The sequence below is a fragment of the Amblyraja radiata genome, chromosome 3 (genome assembly GCF_010909765.2).
Source record: "Amblyraja radiata isolate CabotCenter1 chromosome 3, sAmbRad1.1.pri, whole genome shotgun sequence".
Lineage (NCBI taxonomy): Eukaryota > Metazoa > Chordata > Chondrichthyes > Rajiformes > Rajidae > Amblyraja > Amblyraja radiata.
Window position 1 is genome coordinate 86872498 of NC_045958.1, and position 20170 is coordinate 86892667.

A 20170-nucleotide genomic window follows, 5' to 3' on the forward strand; every position below is an offset into this window, starting at 1 on the left:
GTGAACGGACTTGAGGCTGCAGGTAAGGATAAAGACAACGTAAAGGTCAGAATAAAACTAACATCAATGATCAATAAAGGACTATATTTAGTTATAATACTTAGGATAAATACATTTCAAAGATGGTTTTATTTTGATTGAGAAATAAGTGAAATTAATGTCGGCATGCACACATTTAAAGTTTAAGAGTTGATTGACTAACATACAAAGAACTACAAATCCTTTGTCCAATCATTCTGCTACAGTTATGCAGGGCCTTGGTGAAATCGCACCGGAGATATTGTGCATGACAGACTCTATACCTGTGAAAGGACTCTTACCACGAGGGAGTCATAAGTGTCATAGAGTGAAACAGTGTGGAAACAGGCCCTTCGGCCCAACTTGCCAACCGGCCAACATGTCCCAGCTTCACTATCCCCATCTGCTTATGTTTGGTCCACATCCCTCCAAACCTGTCCTATCCCTGTTCCTATCCAACTGTTGAGCTAGTCCCTGCGCAACTACCTTTTTCTCTCTTCTTTATTATATAGCTTACAGGGTACTATGTTTACATATTTGTGTGCTGCTGCAAGTAAGAACTGCAAGTAAGAATTTCATTGTTCTATCTGGACATTGCCAATAAAACACTCTTGACACTTGACAACCTCCTCTGGCAGCTGTTCTGTACAACCCACCACCTTCTGTGTGAAAAGGTAAGCCTTCAGATTTTATAAATATGTTCCCCTTCGCCTTAATCCCATGTCCTCTGGTCCTTGATTAACTACTTTGGGCAGGAGGCTCTGTTCAGTTAAGTACAGTGAAGGTCACCAGAGTGATTCCGGTGAAGACAGAATGTTGTTTATAAAGATTCACTGGATCAATAGGCTTACATTCACTTCGTTAAAACTGGGAGGGGATTGCACTGAAACTTACAAAATTCAGAGAGAGTATGACACTATTGGAAGGATGTTTCCCCATGGCAGGGGGAGCCTACAATCAGTCTCTGTCTATGGGATTAGATATTTAGGACTGCAATGAGAAATTCTTCACTCAGTGGTGGTGAACCTGTGTAATCTTTCAGCTACAAAAGTGTGGTAGAAGCTGAGTTGCTGAATATATTTAAGGAGGTCTCCATACACAAAAGACATGTTGTGTATAAGGAGGAAGAAAATTCTATTGAGATGGATGATCAGCCACCATCATGTTGAAAGTGGAGCAGGCTCTAAGACATGAATAGCTACTCCTGCTCATGATTTCTGTGTTTTGATGAGGACAAATACAAAATATTTGCTTAATTTCTGTGCCAATTTCCTATTCCCCATTATAATTTCTCCAGTCTCAGTCTGTGGGGGACTCGCTTAACTTTAGCTAACCTTTGTCTTGTCAATATCGAGGGAATATCCAATAACCCTGCTGTTAAGCTTTTCTCCATTTTCCTACTTTTTCCCTTTCTTCACTAATATTTTTGTGCTCCTTTGCTAGGTTGTGAAATCCTCAGGCTTTCTGCTCTTGTTGGCAACATTATAAGCCTTTGCCCTCTCATCCATTGCTATCTTAACTTTCCTTGGCATCCTTTCCCTGCAGTGGAACAAAAGCCAGGAGAACATTTAACCATTGGAATGTAGTGGAATGAAAGGTTATGGGGAACAGGCAGGAAAACCAAGGATAGAGACCTCACTGGAAACGCTAATGCTTATTATTCATCTCAATTTTTACCTTGTAATGAGCAGACGATTAACAGTTATCCAATAATGGGACTGGAATTATAAATGTTTCAAGCAAGGGTTCCCAACTGGGGTAAATTTTGCCTACCGGGGGTAAATGTCTTGATTCTGGATTTGTACATATTTTTTCTCATTGACTGACTGTGTTTGGTTCTGGTACACCGGTATCTGTTATCATTAGTTGTTCATAAATAAGTGAAATAACAATTATGTGCTATTAAAGTTGCCAGGGGTAAACGGGACGAAAAACATTGGGAACACCTAGTTTAAAGGGAGCACAGCAAATAGGGCTCTGATGTTCGAAAGGGAACAAGAGATTTGGGGCTCCATATGAAGGGGTGCACGGAAACATGTCCTTCTGTATTAAAGGAAACACAGCACGGGGACCCAGTGTGTTAAACGCAAAACAGGAAGGGGTCCTGGTGTGTTAATATGAGTACAGGAAACTGGGACTCAGTGCGTTAAATAGAACACAGGACCAGGGCCCCAGGGTTTTTAAAAGGAGCATAGGAATCAGGTCCTGGTGTGTTAAAAGTAGCATGGGAACTCGGATCTCGTGTGTCAAATGGAGTACAGGAACTAGGGTCCGTGTATCAATGGAGTACAGAACCGAGGTCCTGATGTGTTAAATTGAGCACACCGGGGACCCAGTGGTGTTAAAGGAGCACAGAAAACAATGTTAAATGGAGCATAAGCACTGCATCCCAATGCATTATAATGAAGCAGGAATCAAGACCTGTGTGTTAAAAGGAGTGCAGGAACCAGGCCACCAGTGCATTAAAGGGAGGTCAGGAGCCAGGGTGTTTAAAGGAATTGCGGTAACCAACACACGTGCTGTGTGTTGAAAGGACTCCATGAACCAGGTCTGTACAGGTAGTGCAGGAACCAAAGCCCTGGAGGAACTGGGACTGTGGTGTGTTAAGGGATTGCAGGGAGTCAACAGTGATTTCTAAACTTTCTGCAGATCAAAGGGGTAGCCATGGACTCCAGCTGTGGTTGGCTACATGGAATGGTTCTTGGGCAAGCTGATTCCCCTCACTATTCTGTGCAGCCCAATTCTTTCTCTGCTCCATCAATGACTGCATCAGTTACCTGAAGTACTGATGCAGCTTCCACCCTGCCCTCAAATTCCCCTGGACTGTCTCCAACATTTCTTGTCCTGTTCTGGATCTCTTGGTCTCCATTTCATGAGACAAACTCGCAAATTATACCTTCTATAAATCCACTGACTCCCACAGATATCTGAACTCTATCTCCGCCCACCCTACCTCCTACAAAAATGCCATCCTTGTTTCACAAATTCTCCATGTCCGCTAGATCTGTTCTTATAGATAAGACTTCTACTCTAAGGCTTCTGAGATGTTCTCCTTCTTCCTAAAATCTGTCTTCCTCTCTGACGTGGTTGATGGAGAGTCCACGTGCAATGCCTCCATTATTCACGACCCCGCCAGGGTTTTGTGTGAACAGTCATATTCATTATTGTACACAAGGGTCAAACCTACAGCTGCCAGTGTCAGCACCACAATTCATTATGAATGGAGCCCCACTGTAGCCTGTTTCCACTCTTCCAGTGGCTGATGGTCCAGGACTATGGGCACCAGCACCTCGTGAATCTCCACACTATTCTGAAATCAATACAATTTAAAGTTCAGGATTTATTTGTTTTAATCTTTTTTAGCTTGCCCAAGTTCCAATCTCATTATCTCAGATTTGTGAGTGTTGTTAGAGGCAGGGCATGAATTCAATAATTATTAAGTAATAATGCAGAATATTCAGTACCTTATGCTCATTGGCAGCTTAGAACAGTTGTTTAAAAATGAATACTGATGTTCTTATGGTCTTTTTGCATTTGTGGTACTGAACTGCGGGATTTTGCCTTTCAAAGGTCCTAAACTGCCTTCCACCGCATAAATTCGCACATCTACAATGTTTGGGCTTCTGAAATAAAAACAGATAATGCTGGAGAAATTCAGTAGGTCACCTGATCTGCTGAGAGGGGTAAACGTGGTTTAAATTTCACCCTGGTATGGTTATTTGGCAATTATAGCCTTGTCCACTCTTCTACTGGAGCAATAGGCCAGCCTCGACTGGTTTCATAACAAGAGGATTTCAGTATAGGTGTAAAGAGGTTCTTCTGCAGTTGAATAGGGCTCTGGTGAAACTACATCTGGTGTATTGTGCACAGTTTTGGTCTCCTAATTTGAGGAAGGACAGCCTTGTGATTGAGGCAGTGCAGCGTAGGTTCACGAGATTGATCCCTGGGATGGCGGGACTGTCATATGAGAAAAGATTGAAAAGACTAGGCTTGTATTCACTGGAATTTAGAAGGATGAGGGGATATCTTATAGAAACATATAAAATTAAAAAAGTACTGGACAAGCTAGATGCAGGAAAAATGTTCCCAATGTTGGGCGAGTCCAGAACCAGGGGCCACAGTCTTAGAATAAAGGGGAGGTCATTTAAGACTGAGGTGAGACAAAACTTTTTCACCCAGAGAGTTGTGAATTTATGGAATTCCCTGCCACAGAGGGCAGTGGAGGCCAAGTCACTGGATGGATTTAAGAGAGAGTTAATAGAGCTCTAGGGACTAGTGGAGTCAAGGGATATGGGGAGAAGGCAGGCACGGGTTATTGATAGGGGACGATCAGCCATGATCACAATGAATGGTGGTGCTGGCTCGAAGGGCCGAATGGCCTCCTCTTGCACCTATTTTCTATGTTTCTATGTTTCTCTGCTATCTTTTGCCTTTGCCTGCATGTCATTTCTAGATCATCCAGATTTCCAGTAGAGTCATAGAGTGATACAGTGGGGAAACAGGCCCTTCGGCCCACCAGCCAACATGTCCCAGCTACACTAGTCCAACCTGCCTGCACTTGGTCCATATCCCACCAAACCTGTTCTATCCATGACCTGTTTAACTCTTTCTTAAACATGGGTTAGTCCCAGCCTCAACTACCTCCTCTGGAAGCTTGTTCCATACCGACCACCCTTTATGTGAAAAAGTTACTCCTTAGATTCTATTAAATCTTTTCCCCTTCATTCTGAGCCTATGTCCTCTGGTCCTCGATTCCCCCACTCTGGGCAAGAGACTCTGTGCATCTACCCGATCGTAGTTCTTTGGGCCTTGGTACAGCTGAGCTTCCTCAGTTGACATCAGGCTGATTGCTGTCAAGCAATCACATGGTCACATGGTCTAGCGTAAATAGCCCTTGTCCCGACTTTGAAGTCTGAGTTTGGAATTTTGCCCAGGGTAATCTCCATGCAATTTATGGGCCTGTCCCACTTACGTGTCCTTGGCATGCAAATAACGCGATCTCGTCGGCGCGTTGAGGTGCACGGGCGTCGTATGGCCGCGCGGGGCCGGTCCCACTGAGAAGCGCGGAGGGGTGTGTAGTTGTGCGCGACATCACACGGGGCTTTTTTGTAGCGAACAAAATCTTTGCGTGCCAAAAGCCTGTCGCATAACTGACGGCCAAAGTGGGACGGGCCCAAGACCCTGGCGCGACGCAACGTCTCACCTCCAACAGCAGCAGAAGCAGGCAAATGATCGCCGAAATCGACCTGGGGCGCACGGCCATTGCGGTTCCGATCCGCCCCCCACTTCTACTCCCAGAGCGGGGCCAATAAAATTGAAGATAGACACAAAATGCTGGAGTAACTCAGCGGGACCGGCAGCATCTCTGGAGAGAAGCACTGGGTGACATTTCGGGTCAAGATCCTTCTTTCAGACTGAAGCAGAGTCTTGACACGAAACGTTACCCATTCCTTCTCTCCAGAGATGCTGCCGGTCCCGCTAAGTTACTCCAGCATTTTGTGTCAATCTTCAAATGACATCACGCGTTCCAGACGGCTGCGCGTACGCATTAAATCGCGCGCGACCTTTGCGGGACCGTCGCGCCTCTATGCGACCACAAGGTCGCGTAATTAGCGTGCCAAGGACACGTAAGTGGGACAGGGGCTTTAACTCCTCCCACCTTCCCCAGCTGCCCTTGATATTTCCAACAACCAACATCATACTTTCCTGTTTTTCCCCAGTATTGAACATTCATTAAAGCTCAATCCTTTCCCGATGTTTAATGTTTTCTTTACATTGTAGGTAATTACAGTCACAACGCCTGAGTACTGTCACATTATTTCTCACACTACCAACAAATATCTCTTAGTGTTGTCTTATTACAAGAGTCTTGCACACCTCATGCTATCGCCATCTAAGCAAAATGTTTTCCGATTTGTTTTTACCTAGATCAGAATCTCCTGGCTGGACTATGGGAGCAAGAAAGAACCAGGAAGATATATGTTGTATTTTTGTGGAGGGTAGTCTTCCACATTTGTGGTCAGACATCAATGCCTGCAGTCCTGCCTGACCTTGGCTGTGGAAGCACAGAGCTTGGGTTTTGGGCCCTCGGGTTTACCAGCAGGGAAACTGTGTTCTGTGCCGTGTTGAGTGATACAACAGGAAAGTAACAACTCAAAGGGAACACAGCAGCACAGTGGCGCAGGTGATGGAGATGGTGCCTTACAGTGCCAGTGACCTGGGTTCGATCCTGACTACGGGTGCTGGCTGAATGGAATTTGTATCTTCTCCCTGTGACCACATGGGTTTTCTCCAGGTGCTCCGGTTTCCTCCCACACTCCAAAGACGTGCAGATTTGTAGGTTAATTGGCTTAGATAAAAATGTAAATTGTCCTAGTGTGCAGGATAGTGCTAGTGTACAGGGTGATCGCTGGTCATCGTGTGAACTCGGTGGGCCGAAGGCCCTGTTTCCATGTGTATCTTTAAAGTCCAAAGTAAAGAAGGAACAACTGCAGCTGAAGACTCGAGGGCCTCGAAGACTCGAGAAAAAAACAACAATTCTTTGCATTACTTATATCACTTAGAACTGCACCTTTACAAGGATGATGACATCAGTTCTGAGAAAGGCCAGTGGTATTTAATTTCGTAACTTTCTAGTGTAAATATTGCACCCGTGGGGAGGCTAAAGATCCCGGGCACACTCCCTATGTAAAGAGGGACTACAAACGTCGGTGGTTTTCTGGACAAAAACTCTAATTGTCTTGGCGATGTGATGTAATTGAAGCGATCCTAAACCCCAAGTGGAGGCCAAGTGCATAACCCATGCCTCCTGATTTGTACGTTCTGGAGGTCACAGCTTGCTAACTTGGTTTCAGTGTCTGGCTCTGGAGACATTGCAAGTACAAACTTGTACAGTAATGTACTTGTGTTAACACCACAGCCCTGAGAAGATTTACTGGACTACTAATGAGTGAGTTGCTGCATGAGGAGAGTTCAGCTGCTGGAATTTAGAAGAGTGAGAGGGGACCTAATCGAAACATACAAGATCCTGAGGGATCTTGATAAGGAGAGAATGCTTCCTCTTGTGAGAGAATCTAGAACTAAGGGCCACTGTTTAAAATTAAAAAAAATAAAAGCTTGCCCATTTAAGACAGAAATTACGCATTTATCTCCCAGAGAGCTGTGAATCGTTGGAATTCTCCTGTTCAGAGGGCTGTTGAATTATTTTAAGGACGAGGGTATGGAATCATGGAGTTGTACAGCACAGAAGGGCCCTCCACCCAACCACATCCATGACAAATTGTCCATTTATACTGTTCTCCTTTACTCACATCAGGTCTGTGCCCTCTGTACATTACCCATTGAAGTGCCTGTCAAAATGCTTCCCATATGTTGTGCTTGCATTTGATTACACTACCTCCGCAAGTTCCAGATATCAACTGTGCAAAAATATTCCCCTCAAATCCCTTCTCTCATCTTAACTTTGTACCTTCGTGTTTTTGATATTGCATCACTGGAAAAAATTCTAATTATCTGCTAATCTCATGATTTTACATCCCTCCACAAGATTACCACTCGGCCTCCTTTACTCCAGGGAAATCAAGCCCAACCGTTTAAAGGTACCTCCAGAACTAGGCAATCTAGGCAGCATCCTGGTTAATCTCTCTGCACTCTCTCCAGCTTTCTCACATCCTTTGCATTGTGTGGTGATGGATTCTTGATGAGGAAGGGAGTGGAAGGTTACTGCCGGTAGATGTGAATGTAGTGTTAGTCAGAACAGGCTAAAGGAGCGGTGTGCCAATCCCTGCTTCTAATTCATGCTTGTTCTTTAGATTCTCAACAAACTAGTCAGAAAACAAAATGCAAGGAATGCACTGATGAAGAATTCGATGATGAGCATAATGAGCAAACAAACTGCAACAGGGACAGGTACCGTGTAAGAATTGTTTCTTGATTACACAAGAACTGTAAATTAACTACTGCATTAAATTCTGCATTAGAATTTTTTAGAATAATTTAAAAATTATCTGGAAAATATATTTTCTGTTGATTTCAGATGAAGCTATAGCAATGATAGAACATAACAAATAATCTCCTCAGTAACTGTGGTACTCTGTTACCTAAAGCTGGTACACATACCTCACTGCCAAAGTTTCAAAGTTCACTCTGTGGAACTGCCATATAGTTCTTAAAGAAGTACAACTAGCTGTCTTATTTCATATCTAAGGTTCACTTCCAAGTGCATCTAAAGAGCAATTCATGCATTCAATTGGGGCAAATTAAAACCGTAGGTAGGAGGCCTAACTGGCTATGATGGTTGAGGAATCATCAGCTGCCAATGTTCAGCAGCACATTTTTGTTGGAGGATGGATAGTCAACCTTGTTTAGTAAAAGTGGGTCGAGCAGGTTTAACTGACAGTTTCTCACCTCCTGCACATGACTCCGAGCACTCCGTGAAGCCACTATATTCCCAGGAATATAACTCATCCAGATCCTGTTGGCTGGCATACAGTCGATCCGTCTCCATGTGATCATAATCTCCTGCCCCACTGCTGCAAGGCCCTGTGTAGCAGTCTTGTTCGGTTTGTGGTTTGGTACCTTCACATTCATCATCTGGCAAGTCTTCCACTGACTGCGAGAAGGGCAGCAGAACCTGGCATTTGACCTTCCGAAGCTGGGCACCAACCCCACATGTTGTGCTGCATGGAGACCAGGGTGCTGGAATAAACCTGGGCACAAATGGCATTGAATATGAAGGCAGCCACAGAAATAATCATCACTTCACATATCTTTTATGGAACAAAGAGTATTATACCTTTCACTTGTTTAGTGTACAGATAAGGTTCTGCATTATAGAATCATACAGTCATACAGCACAGTGATGCAGCAGTATTGCTGCCTTACAGTGCCAAAGACCCGGGTTTGAACCTGACTATAGGTGCTGTTTGTATGGAGTTTTTATGTTCTCCCTATGACCACGTAGGTTTTCTGTGGGTGCTCTGGTTTCCTCCCACATTCAAAAGACGTGCAGATCAGTAATTTGCTTTAGTAAATTATCCCTAGGATTGAGCTAGTGTATGGGGTTATCTCTGGTCAACGTGGACCCGGTGGGCCAAAGGGCCAGGTTCCATGCTGAATTCTAAACTAAACTAAATCTAAACAAAACTTAAAGAATGGGGCCTCCAGCCCAACTCGCCTATGCCATAGATAGTGTTGATCCAATTTGCCTGCATTAGGCCCTTATCCATCTATTTCCTATCTTCTTGCCTCCACCACATCTTCCGGCATCTTGGTCCATATAACCATTGACCTGTGTGTGGAAAACCTGCTGGTCGTGGTGCCACCAATTTGGTTGCTGCTGCGAACTACTGAGAGGCCACCCTGTCCATCAGTGTCCAAAGCGGTAGGCCAGTTAGAGAAGGGATTAGTCACAGGGGACTCCTTAACTGCATGTCTGCTCATCATGGTGATCACCCAACTATCTGGCTGAATCCTTGGTGTCACTACCTCCCCAAGTCTCCGGTCTAGATCACGTTCTCAATCCAACTGTCATACAACTGATGCCTACCGAGTACATTTTTGATATCTGGTTGACCACATGAAATGCATAGTACATCCAAAGTTTCTAACTTGGATAATTACCTGTTATCAAAATATTACTACACCACAATGGAAGACCATCATCTCCCTCTCGAAGGTCGACACAAAGTGCTGGAGTAACTCAACGGGAACAGTAGCATCTCTAGAGAGAAGGAATGGATGACATTTCGGGTCGAGACCCTCTCCAGACTGATCAGGAGAGGGGAGTGGGCGGGATAGAGATAGAATGTAGTCGGAGACAGTAAGACTGGTGGGAGAATGGGAAGGGAGAGGGAATGGAGAGAGAGGGAAAGCAAGAGCTACTTGAAGTTAGAGAGGTCAATGTTCATATCGCTGAGGTGTAAGCTACCCAAGCAATATACGAGGTGCTGTCCCTCCAATTTGCGATGGGCTTCACTCTAACAACAGCGGAGGCCCAGGACAGAAAGGTCAGATTGGGAATGAGAGGGGGAGTTAAAGTGCTAAGCAACCGGTAGATCAGGTAGGTTAAGGCGGGCTGATCGGAGGTGTTCATCGAAACGATTGCCGAGCCTGCGCTTGGTCTCGCCGATGTACAGGAGTTGACACCTGGAACAGTGGATACAGTAGATGAGGTTGGAGGAGGTGCAAGTGAACCTCCGTCTCACTTGGAAAGACTGTCGGGGTCCTTGGATGTAGTCGAGGGGGAGGTAAAGGAACAGGTCGAGGGGGGAGGTAAAGGGACAGGTCGAGGGGGGAGGTAAAGAGACAGGTCGAGGGGGAGGTAAAGAGACAGGTCGAGGGGGGAGGTAAAGGGACAGGTCGAGGGGGGAGGTAAAGAGACAGGTCGAGGGGGGAGGTAAAGGGACAGGTCGTGGGGGAGGTAAAGAGACAGGTCGAGGGGGGAGGTAAAGGGACAGGTCGAGGGGGGAGGTAAAGAGACAGGTCGAGGGGGGAGGTAAAGGGACAGGTCGAGGGGGGAGGTAAAGAGACAGACCACATCATGTTCCTCTCCATTGCTATGTCTTCAAGATTAGGTATATTAAACTCTGGGATACCGATTGGTGACAGAAACTCCATAATTACAATTATTTTTGGTCCTTTTTCCTGAACATCCCCAATAAATAATTCATCCTAACCTTGTCCTTTTTCACTGTGGAGATACATTAGCAGGGCTGCAGCCCTATCTGTGCCCCTGTGGCAGAATGGACAATGAAGGGCACTGACTAATCCTTCTAATCCAAGGGGAAATGGGATGGTGGTCAACTAATGAAGTGAGTCATTCTGCAGCTTTACAAAGAAGCAATGCCATGGGGATGATGACCAAATATCCTGGGTACCAGATGAGAGTGAGGGCATGAAACAACCACAGAATCTAAATGAATCATCAGCTTCTATCACAAGGGAGAGCTGACAACTGACCTGGAGCTCCAACTGCTCAGTATCACCTCACCATGTAGTTACTCTCAGCAGGCTGATGGAATGGAAGGTAGATACTGTGTGAGAAAATAATGCCGTCTGACACCAGCCGGACTACTTCCTCTGGCTCTTGTCCAACCAATTCCCTGAGACCCCACCCCAACCAATGTCCTCCAGCCCTTGTCTGACCAATGCACACCCGCCCTTCCCCAAGCAATGACCTCTGACATGATTAGCCAACATCCCTGGCCCATTCTGATCAGTACCTTCCAGCCTCAACATTCCTACCTCTGGTGTCAAAGACGTGTGCTGAAAGGTCTTTCCACTTTGTGAAAGGTATTTGATTTAGGACAAGTCCTGATTTTGTGTTACTGCTTTTCATAGCATTTTTTTAAAGATCAAATTCATAGAAATCCACTAAAACCTTTATATTCTTTAATGAATGCAACTTTTTAGAGCGTCTATTCAATATCTGGGGTGGGTTAAGGAACCTCATTATACAGTGAAAAACTTCACCCATGCTTCAGCCTGTGAACTGACTCCAGTTCTGCTAACCTGTAGAGGTGCAGTTACAAAGCCAGACTGGAAGCAGTTCAAACTTATTTAAGAAGCCGCTGAGGGCAATGTATTTTTTCTGCTCTGGTTTCCATTGACAATCTGCCTCAGAGAGAGCAGTAACAAAGTATGACCACAAAAAAATTACAGCAATTCTGAGACCCAACTCCAGGACGTGTGTTTGTTCAACTCACATTCCAGCAATAGCCAATGCCCACTGTGCCTATTGCAGCTCATGCTGCATGGAAGGTTGATACTGTGGGACATACTCTCCGACATCAGAACAAGACCACTCCACTTATGATGTGAACACAATGAATATCTTCTCATTAATTCATGCTCAAATCGACCAGTACTCCGGACATTGAGAAACAGCGGAGCACTAGCCATTGAAAGTGGAGTTTCACTGCACTGCAATCTACTGCAGATTCATGGGTGTGAAATTCCTTTGTTTGTGTGTGTGTATGTACACTCACTTGTCTGTGTGTGTGCTGGAAATGAGAAAGGCCTTGATTCTGTCATGATGCACGTTATGGTGAAGGAAGTGATAAGAATTTATTAATTATACATTTGCTGACTAGTAAAAGCTATATCAATGTCCTGAAATAGTTTTTAAAGAACTTAACTCAACCAGGTATACTTTTAGGATGTATTTTTGATTGGACTTTAATATCCGTATTCTGATCTGAATACAGAAAATTACTTCTAATGGTTCTGGGGTTTGATCAGTGAAATTAACATTGGAATAAAATTCTCAAAATACTTAATCATTACAATTTGCACTCTGTGTAAAGCAGGCATGGGAGCCAAGAATATGCTCCATTACACAGCATGAAATGAAACAGGAAACTATGGAAACAATATCCATTAGGCTTCTTGGAAACTAATACAAAGCATTTGAGTGAAAGGAGAGCACATTTCAGAACATTTCATGGCTATCTTCACATTGATAGAAAAAGTAAAATCACAAAGACACTGGAAGCACAAAAGAGAACCAGCCATATTACATTGTCACTTTCTTGCCAGGCAGGGGGTGTACATTTAACCAATACCACCCACATCTAGTTTTGCCCACCCCTCCAATCCCCAACAATTGACCCTCTTAGCTCCTGCACATCCACACCCATACAGCCTCGTTCCCCCACAGCCCCACACACAGGCACATGGCTGACACAGATGCATACTTGCACAAAAAGACCACCAGCATCTGGGCACCCCCTCTCTCCAGCAGCAGACTTTTAGAGATAAGAGGGTATGTTTCAGAACAGTTTCCAGGCTGGGGATGGGGTATACACAGTCATCCCACGAGGCCTGTTTAACTGTGAGGATTGGGGTTGTTTGCTGCAGCCTTTACACTCCTGCACTCCATATTATGGCAGGTCTCCAGGCCCTGGCCTGGTTTACATGACTCAAGGAGCGATAATGCCTCTTATACTGATCAAGAGGGATACCACCTTATGAAGTTGAGACATCACCTTATAGGTTGTCTATTACACTGCTGGAAATTATTCTTGACCTACTTGTCTAAATGTACGAAGGCAAAGAAAAGGGAGGAGAGAAATTGACGCAGTGAGTGTATGGTAACGCAGTGTGTGTGATGGGAGAGATGAAGGAAATGTCAGGATGTGGAGACCATTTTTTAATTGGGTCAGTTCAACCACTTCCGCAGTTTTCCAATTAAATTGGTTGAAATCAAAATTAAAATAATTTTGCAAATAATTACAAATTGTTGCTATGAACATTTATTGAGACTAACTTGTTACTTCATAATTTTGTTGAACTTTTGTAGTTTCACAAATCACTCTTGTGTAGAAGTAGTTTATATCCACTCCCCACTCTTGTTGCTACTCGCATGCTCATTATTGTTACTACACAATGTTAATGGCAGCAAAATTGTAACACACCCATGTAAATGCAAAAAATTATAGAGGGATGTTTACCACTTAAAGTGCTGTTTTTTTGGTTTAGTTTAGAGATACAGTGCAGAAACAGTGATTCCCATACACTAGCACTAGGGACAATTTATAACCTTTTTTAACGAAGCCAATTAACCCACAAACCTGTAGGTCTTTGGAACCTGAGCACCCAGAGAAAACCCACAGTCACAGGAAGAACGCACAAACTCCATATAGACAGCACCCATAGTCAGGATTGAACCCGGGTCTCTGGTGCTGTAAGGCAGCAACTACCGCTGAGCCATTGTGCCGCCCTCGTTGTTAATTGCAACTATATCAAGGAAGATCTTTTTGTTTCACTAGCATTTAAAAGCTAATGAGATCCCACATATGGCCTCCAGATTTAAACATTGGTCTAATGTTTTAAGCACAGAAGCCTGGCGTGGCTCTGTTGCTGATGCCAAAACTGTAACCGAGCAAAAATGCTCAAATTGCTTAGTCAATAAAATAACCATAAGAAATTACTCCTGAAGAATAGAATGACTCTTGTAGATGTGGGTGTGTGGTAAAGCACAGCGTTCTGTCGGGTCAAAAAATGAAGAGCGATTCCTTCAGTGGATGCATCTCCATACGCAAGTTAGATAAGTGCCACTCAGAGGAAAGAAGCCTTGTTATGAAAGCGAGTCGAGTGGCACAGGACTCTTGGAATTAGAGTGCTCCAAGGTGAAATGGATTAAATCACAACAGGAAGTGAGTGCCTGCCACCTGCCCAATGGTTATGGTTCAATAAGGAATGTGCTGTTGCAAGTGCTGGAGGTTTGAGTGAAACAGGCAGTGCCTGGCAGCCATGCTAATGCTCTCAGCCCCCTAATTGGGAAATGATGTGTGCTGCAGCTAAAAGAGGGAACATAAACCCACGTAAAACAAGAAGTTAATATAAAATGCCAAATCTAAAACAGGGAATGGGAAGGAATTTACATTTAGGGCAGGCTAACAATGCAGTAACTGGTTTTAAAAACACAAATCCTTACAGATCCTTTAATACAGGGACTTGTTTTCAAGGTAACTTAATGAAGTCAGATAATCTCTTGCAAATTTTCCCCAATGGTAGGCAATGAGTAAAACATATACATTCTACAATTTTGGCCGTAATGTAGACCAAGCGGTCCGGAGCAGGACTCTTCATTTGAACAGAATTGTGATTGTGGTGTGGGCTGGATCTGGCGTGTAACCTCATTTAGGAGATGTACATATTTTCAAGACAAACATTTTGATACATCCATCATTAAATTAGGGGTGGGGTGGAGTGGGGGTTGGTCAGATATGTACAAAGGATCAAGGGCAGAGAAAAAATTAGTCATGAGGAATGTATCCTCAACACAGGCATACCCCCCTGAGAGGGTTTTTATGACAATTGTTTCATGGCATAATGTTTCATTCTGGAGAGGGATAATAACCAATTTCAAACTTGTGTAGTTTAGTTTCATTTATTGTCATGTGTACCGAGGTACAGTGAAAAGCTTTTGTTGCATGCTAACCAGTAAGTGGAAAGACAACACATGTTTACAATCGAGCCATTCACAGTGTACAGATACATGATAAGGGAATAACGTTTAGTGCAAGGTAAAACCAGTAAGGTCCGATCAAAGGTAGTCCGAGGGTTTCCAAATGAGGTGGATAGTAATCGCCTTCCCCCTGAACAAGGCCTCTCACTGAGGGTATAGGAAGCCATGCTCAACTTTTACAGGGACATGTAACAGAAATGTAACAGGAACAATTCTCCTCAATCTGTCTGGACTGCACCATAGACTACAGCTGACATGGGACATTTGGAGTTGAGAATCACCACCACAAGAGCACAAAAAAAAAGAAATGGAGCAGCTGCCCCAGACCCAGCCTGCTCCACCTCATCTCCAAGTGAAAATATCTCAACAGGAAACAGACTCTCTGGCAACTTGACGTAGAGGCTGGGAGTATGAACAATCTGACTGGTGTGTGGACTGAGTTAATATAACATGGTCATTTCAAAAAGTACAGACAGAGCATCGGTCTCTGACCAACCCCCCACCCCCCCCTCCCAACTTTACCAGCTTCCACTTTCCCCTCCCACCTCTACCACTCCCCACACTGCCTTTCTTCAATCTGCATCTCTCTCCCCGAGCCCAGATTCACCATCGACCCCTGAACCCAATTTTGGGTGTTTTTGTTTTCCAAGTCCTTCTTGCAGGCTGGATCACTGCTGACCTCATATCCCCAGCAACATCAACCCTGCCATCCCTATCCATCTTTCTCATCAGGTGTTGTATTGACCCAGTGTGTCTTGTTGATGGGAGTCAAATCCTTAACAGTGGACTAGGCCCAACTTCACCCCTGCTCCCCCACTCCTGTGCTTCTACCTTTGATTCCTCCAATCCTAAGCAGACCCAAACCCAATGTTCCCCTTAGGCCAACAGATTGCCCAAAACATGAAGCAGACTGATACTTGGAAGTTGGTCAGTCAGGTATAAGGGTTAAGCCGTCTAGCTGGGATTGGTGATTCATCACATACCAGAGGAAGACAGAACACAATGGACCGGAGAGGATATTTTTGACACTAAGAACACCTACAAACTGCAGGTTCTCCTCCAAGTTAAGTGTTGTTCTGATTTGGAAATATAATACTGGCCCTTCATCCTTACTGGGATTAAATCTCGGAAGCCCCTCCATAACAGCACAGAGGGGTGTTCGCACCTAAAGGAGTGCTGCGCTTTAAGAAGGTGGCTCACCGCGACTTTCTCAAGGGCATTTCGGGATGGACAATAATGCTGGCCTTCCAAGTGATGGCCAGATTCTGAGCAATGAATGGATAAAACTACTGAACCATCTGCTGACAGTGACTATGAGGCGCAGACAGGTACAAAACATGCCCAGGCAATGTACCGGAAAGTAAATGGCATTCAGCGAACAATCTCTGCCTCCAGAAGCTAAAGCGTAAACGTCAGCAGTGGATCTTGAGGGGTCAGATGGGATTGTCAGGCTGTGTTAGTTGGCTGATTCAGACAGACAGCTAATTGGTAATGTACAGCCACTGCTGAAGGGGAAATAGCTAACATGAAAAGCAAACCCACTCTTGGTAGATGCAATGTGACTTTCCTTTCCTGTATGTCCATGGCTGTGTACACACATCAGGCCATCAGTGCATGATCTGTGTGGCAGGCAGTATTAGAACTGACTTAACAACCTCAATCTTATTGACTTTGATGGTTCTGCCGACAGAAGAGAATAAAATTCCATCACACTCACGAAGGCTCCTCGGAAACAACCAGCAATTCCTCCAGCTCCTGTGCCTGTTTGTACCACGGCAGCTTTGCTTCCACAGGGAGTTTCTCTGTAAACCAAACAAATAAATGAACTGGGGGGTTGAGAAAGAGAGGAGGAAGCCATATGTTCAGACAAGGTCTCCTGTCAAACGCTGTTTAATGTACTAGGGTTGTCTGATCGGATTGACTTCAAGTGTTCACTGAAGAAAATTATTTTTTCTTTCTTAATAGACCAGGAACTGTAAGATTTGAAACTTCAAGATGCAATCATGCAATTACTTCTCTGCATCTGCACTGATTGGACAGTGGTGAAAATAAACAGCTGATAACATTTTGCCTTTGCCATTACATGATAGTGGCAATATATAATCAACCAACAGCAATATCTTATCTTCCAAAGGCAATAATTAAGCACACAAAGAAAATATTTGATTGCACCATGGGATCTGTTAATTATCCAATGACAAATCTGTTGTGCAACATTGATAGATAATCACTTGAAGACAATGCTTTATTAACAGCAGCAACAAGTTAACTCAATTAATCCCACAACAATTTCTCCAGCTTCCTTCTCCTCACTGAAACTTATTGTACTCTTGCTCCACAACACATCATTCTTCAGGCTCATCATTGTATCTGTACACTTCCGTGGCTTTGCCTCTCTCCCTGCCTGCCCTCTATTTCCTACTCTCCTTCATTAGGAGTTTCCTCTTTGCTCTGATCCTCATCCTCAGACTTCCCTCACATTTGCCTCTACATTCCCACCTTTGGTAACCAGGTTTTAGCCAGGTAACACTTTGAAATCTCCTCCTGAAATGCCCCCTTCAACACACATGTGTGATGGCTGTTTGACAATGTCACTGCTTCATGTGATAATATATTGATACTTGACTTAATGATGCATACTGTAGATGGGTAAAAAGAAGCAGCAGCTCTCATCAACTGCTGCAAAACAAAGCTGGTGAAAAATTGCAACATTCGTAGCTTGTGGATAAGCTGAAAAGTTCCAAAATTATTCCTCAGTAGCCTTTCTTCTAATAGGAGCTGTAAGAAATGCCAGCATGATTTGAGTGTGGCATGGATCTGCTGATATGTTGGCGGCGCGACTCACCCGTTGCAGCGGCCCCTACAGCCTGTCTGTCTTTTTTTTATTTTTTGTCTAGTTAAATGTAGTGTTGGTGTTTTTTAATACTGGTTTTAAATGTGTATATGTGGGGGGGGGGAGGGGGAAACTGTTTAAAATCTCTTCCCTGTCCTGGGAGACCCGACCTTTTCCCTGGTCGGGTCTCCGTTGTCGTTGGGGCCTAGCACCGTGGAGCGGCCTCCAACCTGAACGACCCGGGGGCTCGGGAGACTGCGGAGCTGCGGACTCCACCATCGTGGGGCTGGCCGGCCTCGGAGCGTGGGGAGCGGTGGTGACTCGCTGCTGCGACTGACTCCTGGGGCTCGGATGCTCCAGCACTGCAGCCGCAGGTCGGTGGACTGGGACATCGGGAGCTCGCGGGTCCGGGTGGAGAGACCGCTTCCCGGAGCCCCGCAACGCGACTTCTCCAGCCCGTGTCGCGGGGTTGGAATGACCGGAGCGGGGACGTACATCGCCCGGCACGGCTTCATGGCGTGGGGGACATTCCAGCGCCCGCCGGGGGCTCCAACATTGTGACTTTTAGACGGGGAGCCGGGGCCGTAAATCGCCCCGGCACGGCCTAAACGGGCCGGGGACTTATCATCGCCCGCCTGGGGCTTGGACATCGGGAGAGAAATGGAGAACAGGGGAGAGGGAAAAGACTTTGCCTTCCATCACATTGGGTTCACTGTGATGGATGTTTGTGTGAATTAAATTGTGTGTATGTCTGTAGGAAATTGTCTTTGTTTGTTTGGCTGTGGAAACGGAATTTCGTTTGAGCCTCACTGAGGCTCAAATGACAATAAATATTGTATTGTATTGTAATGAGGTTGCTTATTTTTATTGGTATGTAAGGAAACACAAAGGTAACAAATGTTAATGTTTGTTTATAGTCTTGCATCAATAGTCATTGAGATTAATGATCATATGGTGTTGGTTGGGGGTTAAAAAATATGCAAGGGTTAATGAGTAGGGTGCTCCTGCTCTTTGTCCACATTCTTTCTTCCTTATACAGCTATAAGCATAAGACTGCTGTTAATGTCACAAGTGCTGGAATGGGTTCCCGAAGTATATTGCTGCATTAACATTGCCAAGTTACCGGTTGACCAAATGCTCCAATGCTCTTATTTGGGATGGTGAATATCTTTGTGTCTAGGCCTGGCTGTCAATAGAGGTCTCTGCAATCTGAACAGTATTGCAACGTCTCCTGCAAAGAGAAACAATTGTTGTTGGCATCCAGGGAAGTGGTAGACACTGTCCTCGTCAACAACCTCACAGCCTTTCCACTGCAATATTCAGGCTGGCTCACCCAATGTTGGTCTCCTGATCACTGTCCAATATAATAATCCCTCTTCCACCTTCATACCCATGGAAACAATCCTTCCTCCTTGCTCTCATAGAAATAGCAAATCATTCCGATCCCTCTGTAAATGGCTCATCCACTTCCTACCCCTATACAAATTGCAATTTCATCCTGCCACTGTCCGACCCATGGAAATGGCCCCCACTCTTTCCCACCTTTGGGGAAATGGCCCCTCCTCCCTCGACCCATTGATAAGCATGTGTAATGGGGGATTATTTTCCTCAAAACAAGAGTAAAAAATATACAGACTTGATCCCTTCTCACCACTCCACAATCCTCACCCATTGCTCAATTGTGGAAGCAAGGTGGAAACAACTGGAGCTGGGCTGCAACAGTGGAATCCTTCACACTCAACAAAGCAGGAATCAGATTTGTATTTGAAAAAAAAAGTAAGTTTGAAAGCAAAAACAGAGGAGCGGAGCATTGGAGCCAGTCATGAAATGATGAGATGTAGTGGAATGCGAAGACCCCCCAGTAAATTGTGCGTGGGATGCAGAGACAGTGGCAGAGCTCTGGTCTAGGCCACTGCTACAAGCTGAATGAGTGCCAGTTAAGGCAGGATCTGGCAGGAGTCCTCAGGCAGGCACCTTGCATGAGATCGACTTTGCAATACTGGGAGCCTGCAAGAGCACATGGAAGAGAAGTCTAATCTAATTCTGGACACAGGGAATAACGACTATCACCTTTCTGTTGGCTGCTTTTCACACTTGTTTCCAGAGCATCGTCTTAATGATGCTTCTGTCTTTTGCAATTTTCAATGAATCATGAGCAGCATTGATGTTTGAGAGTAATTGCAGCCCAATCCCAGTCCAGGCACAACATGCTGCACCTCCCAAAACCAGCAGTTGGTCTGCTAAGAGGAGTTTCCATCAAAAACTACAGGTTTATATTTCAGATACACTCATTAGAATAATGAGCTCCAAAAGAGAGAAAAAACATTGGTTTTATATTTGAATAAGCA

The 20170-nt window shown here is 44.7% G+C and overlaps 2 protein-coding genes across 2 annotated transcripts in view; both read right to left on the bottom strand.

Annotated features, from left to right (window-relative positions):
* LOC116971572 (nipped-B-like protein) overlaps window positions 1–9285 on the bottom strand; it is an 85203-nt gene extending 75918 nt beyond the window's left edge. The window contains exons 1-3 of the mRNA XM_033018806.1: window positions 9265–9285; window positions 8425–8671; window positions 4807–4868 (exon numbers count right to left, since the gene is read on the bottom strand). Of these exons, the coding sequence (XP_032874697.1) occupies window positions 4807–4868; window positions 8425–8671; window positions 9265–9285 (330 nt within the window). The remainder of the gene's footprint in view (window positions 1–4806; window positions 4869–8424; window positions 8672–9264) is intronic.
* A 7417-nt stretch (window positions 9286–16702) lies between these two features.
* Window positions 16703–20170, bottom strand: part of adamtsl1 (ADAMTS like 1) — a 142053-nt gene continuing 138585 nt past the window's right edge. The window contains 1 exon segment of the mRNA XM_033018247.1: window positions 16703–16791. Within this exon segment, the coding sequence (XP_032874138.1) occupies window positions 16703–16791 (89 nt within the window).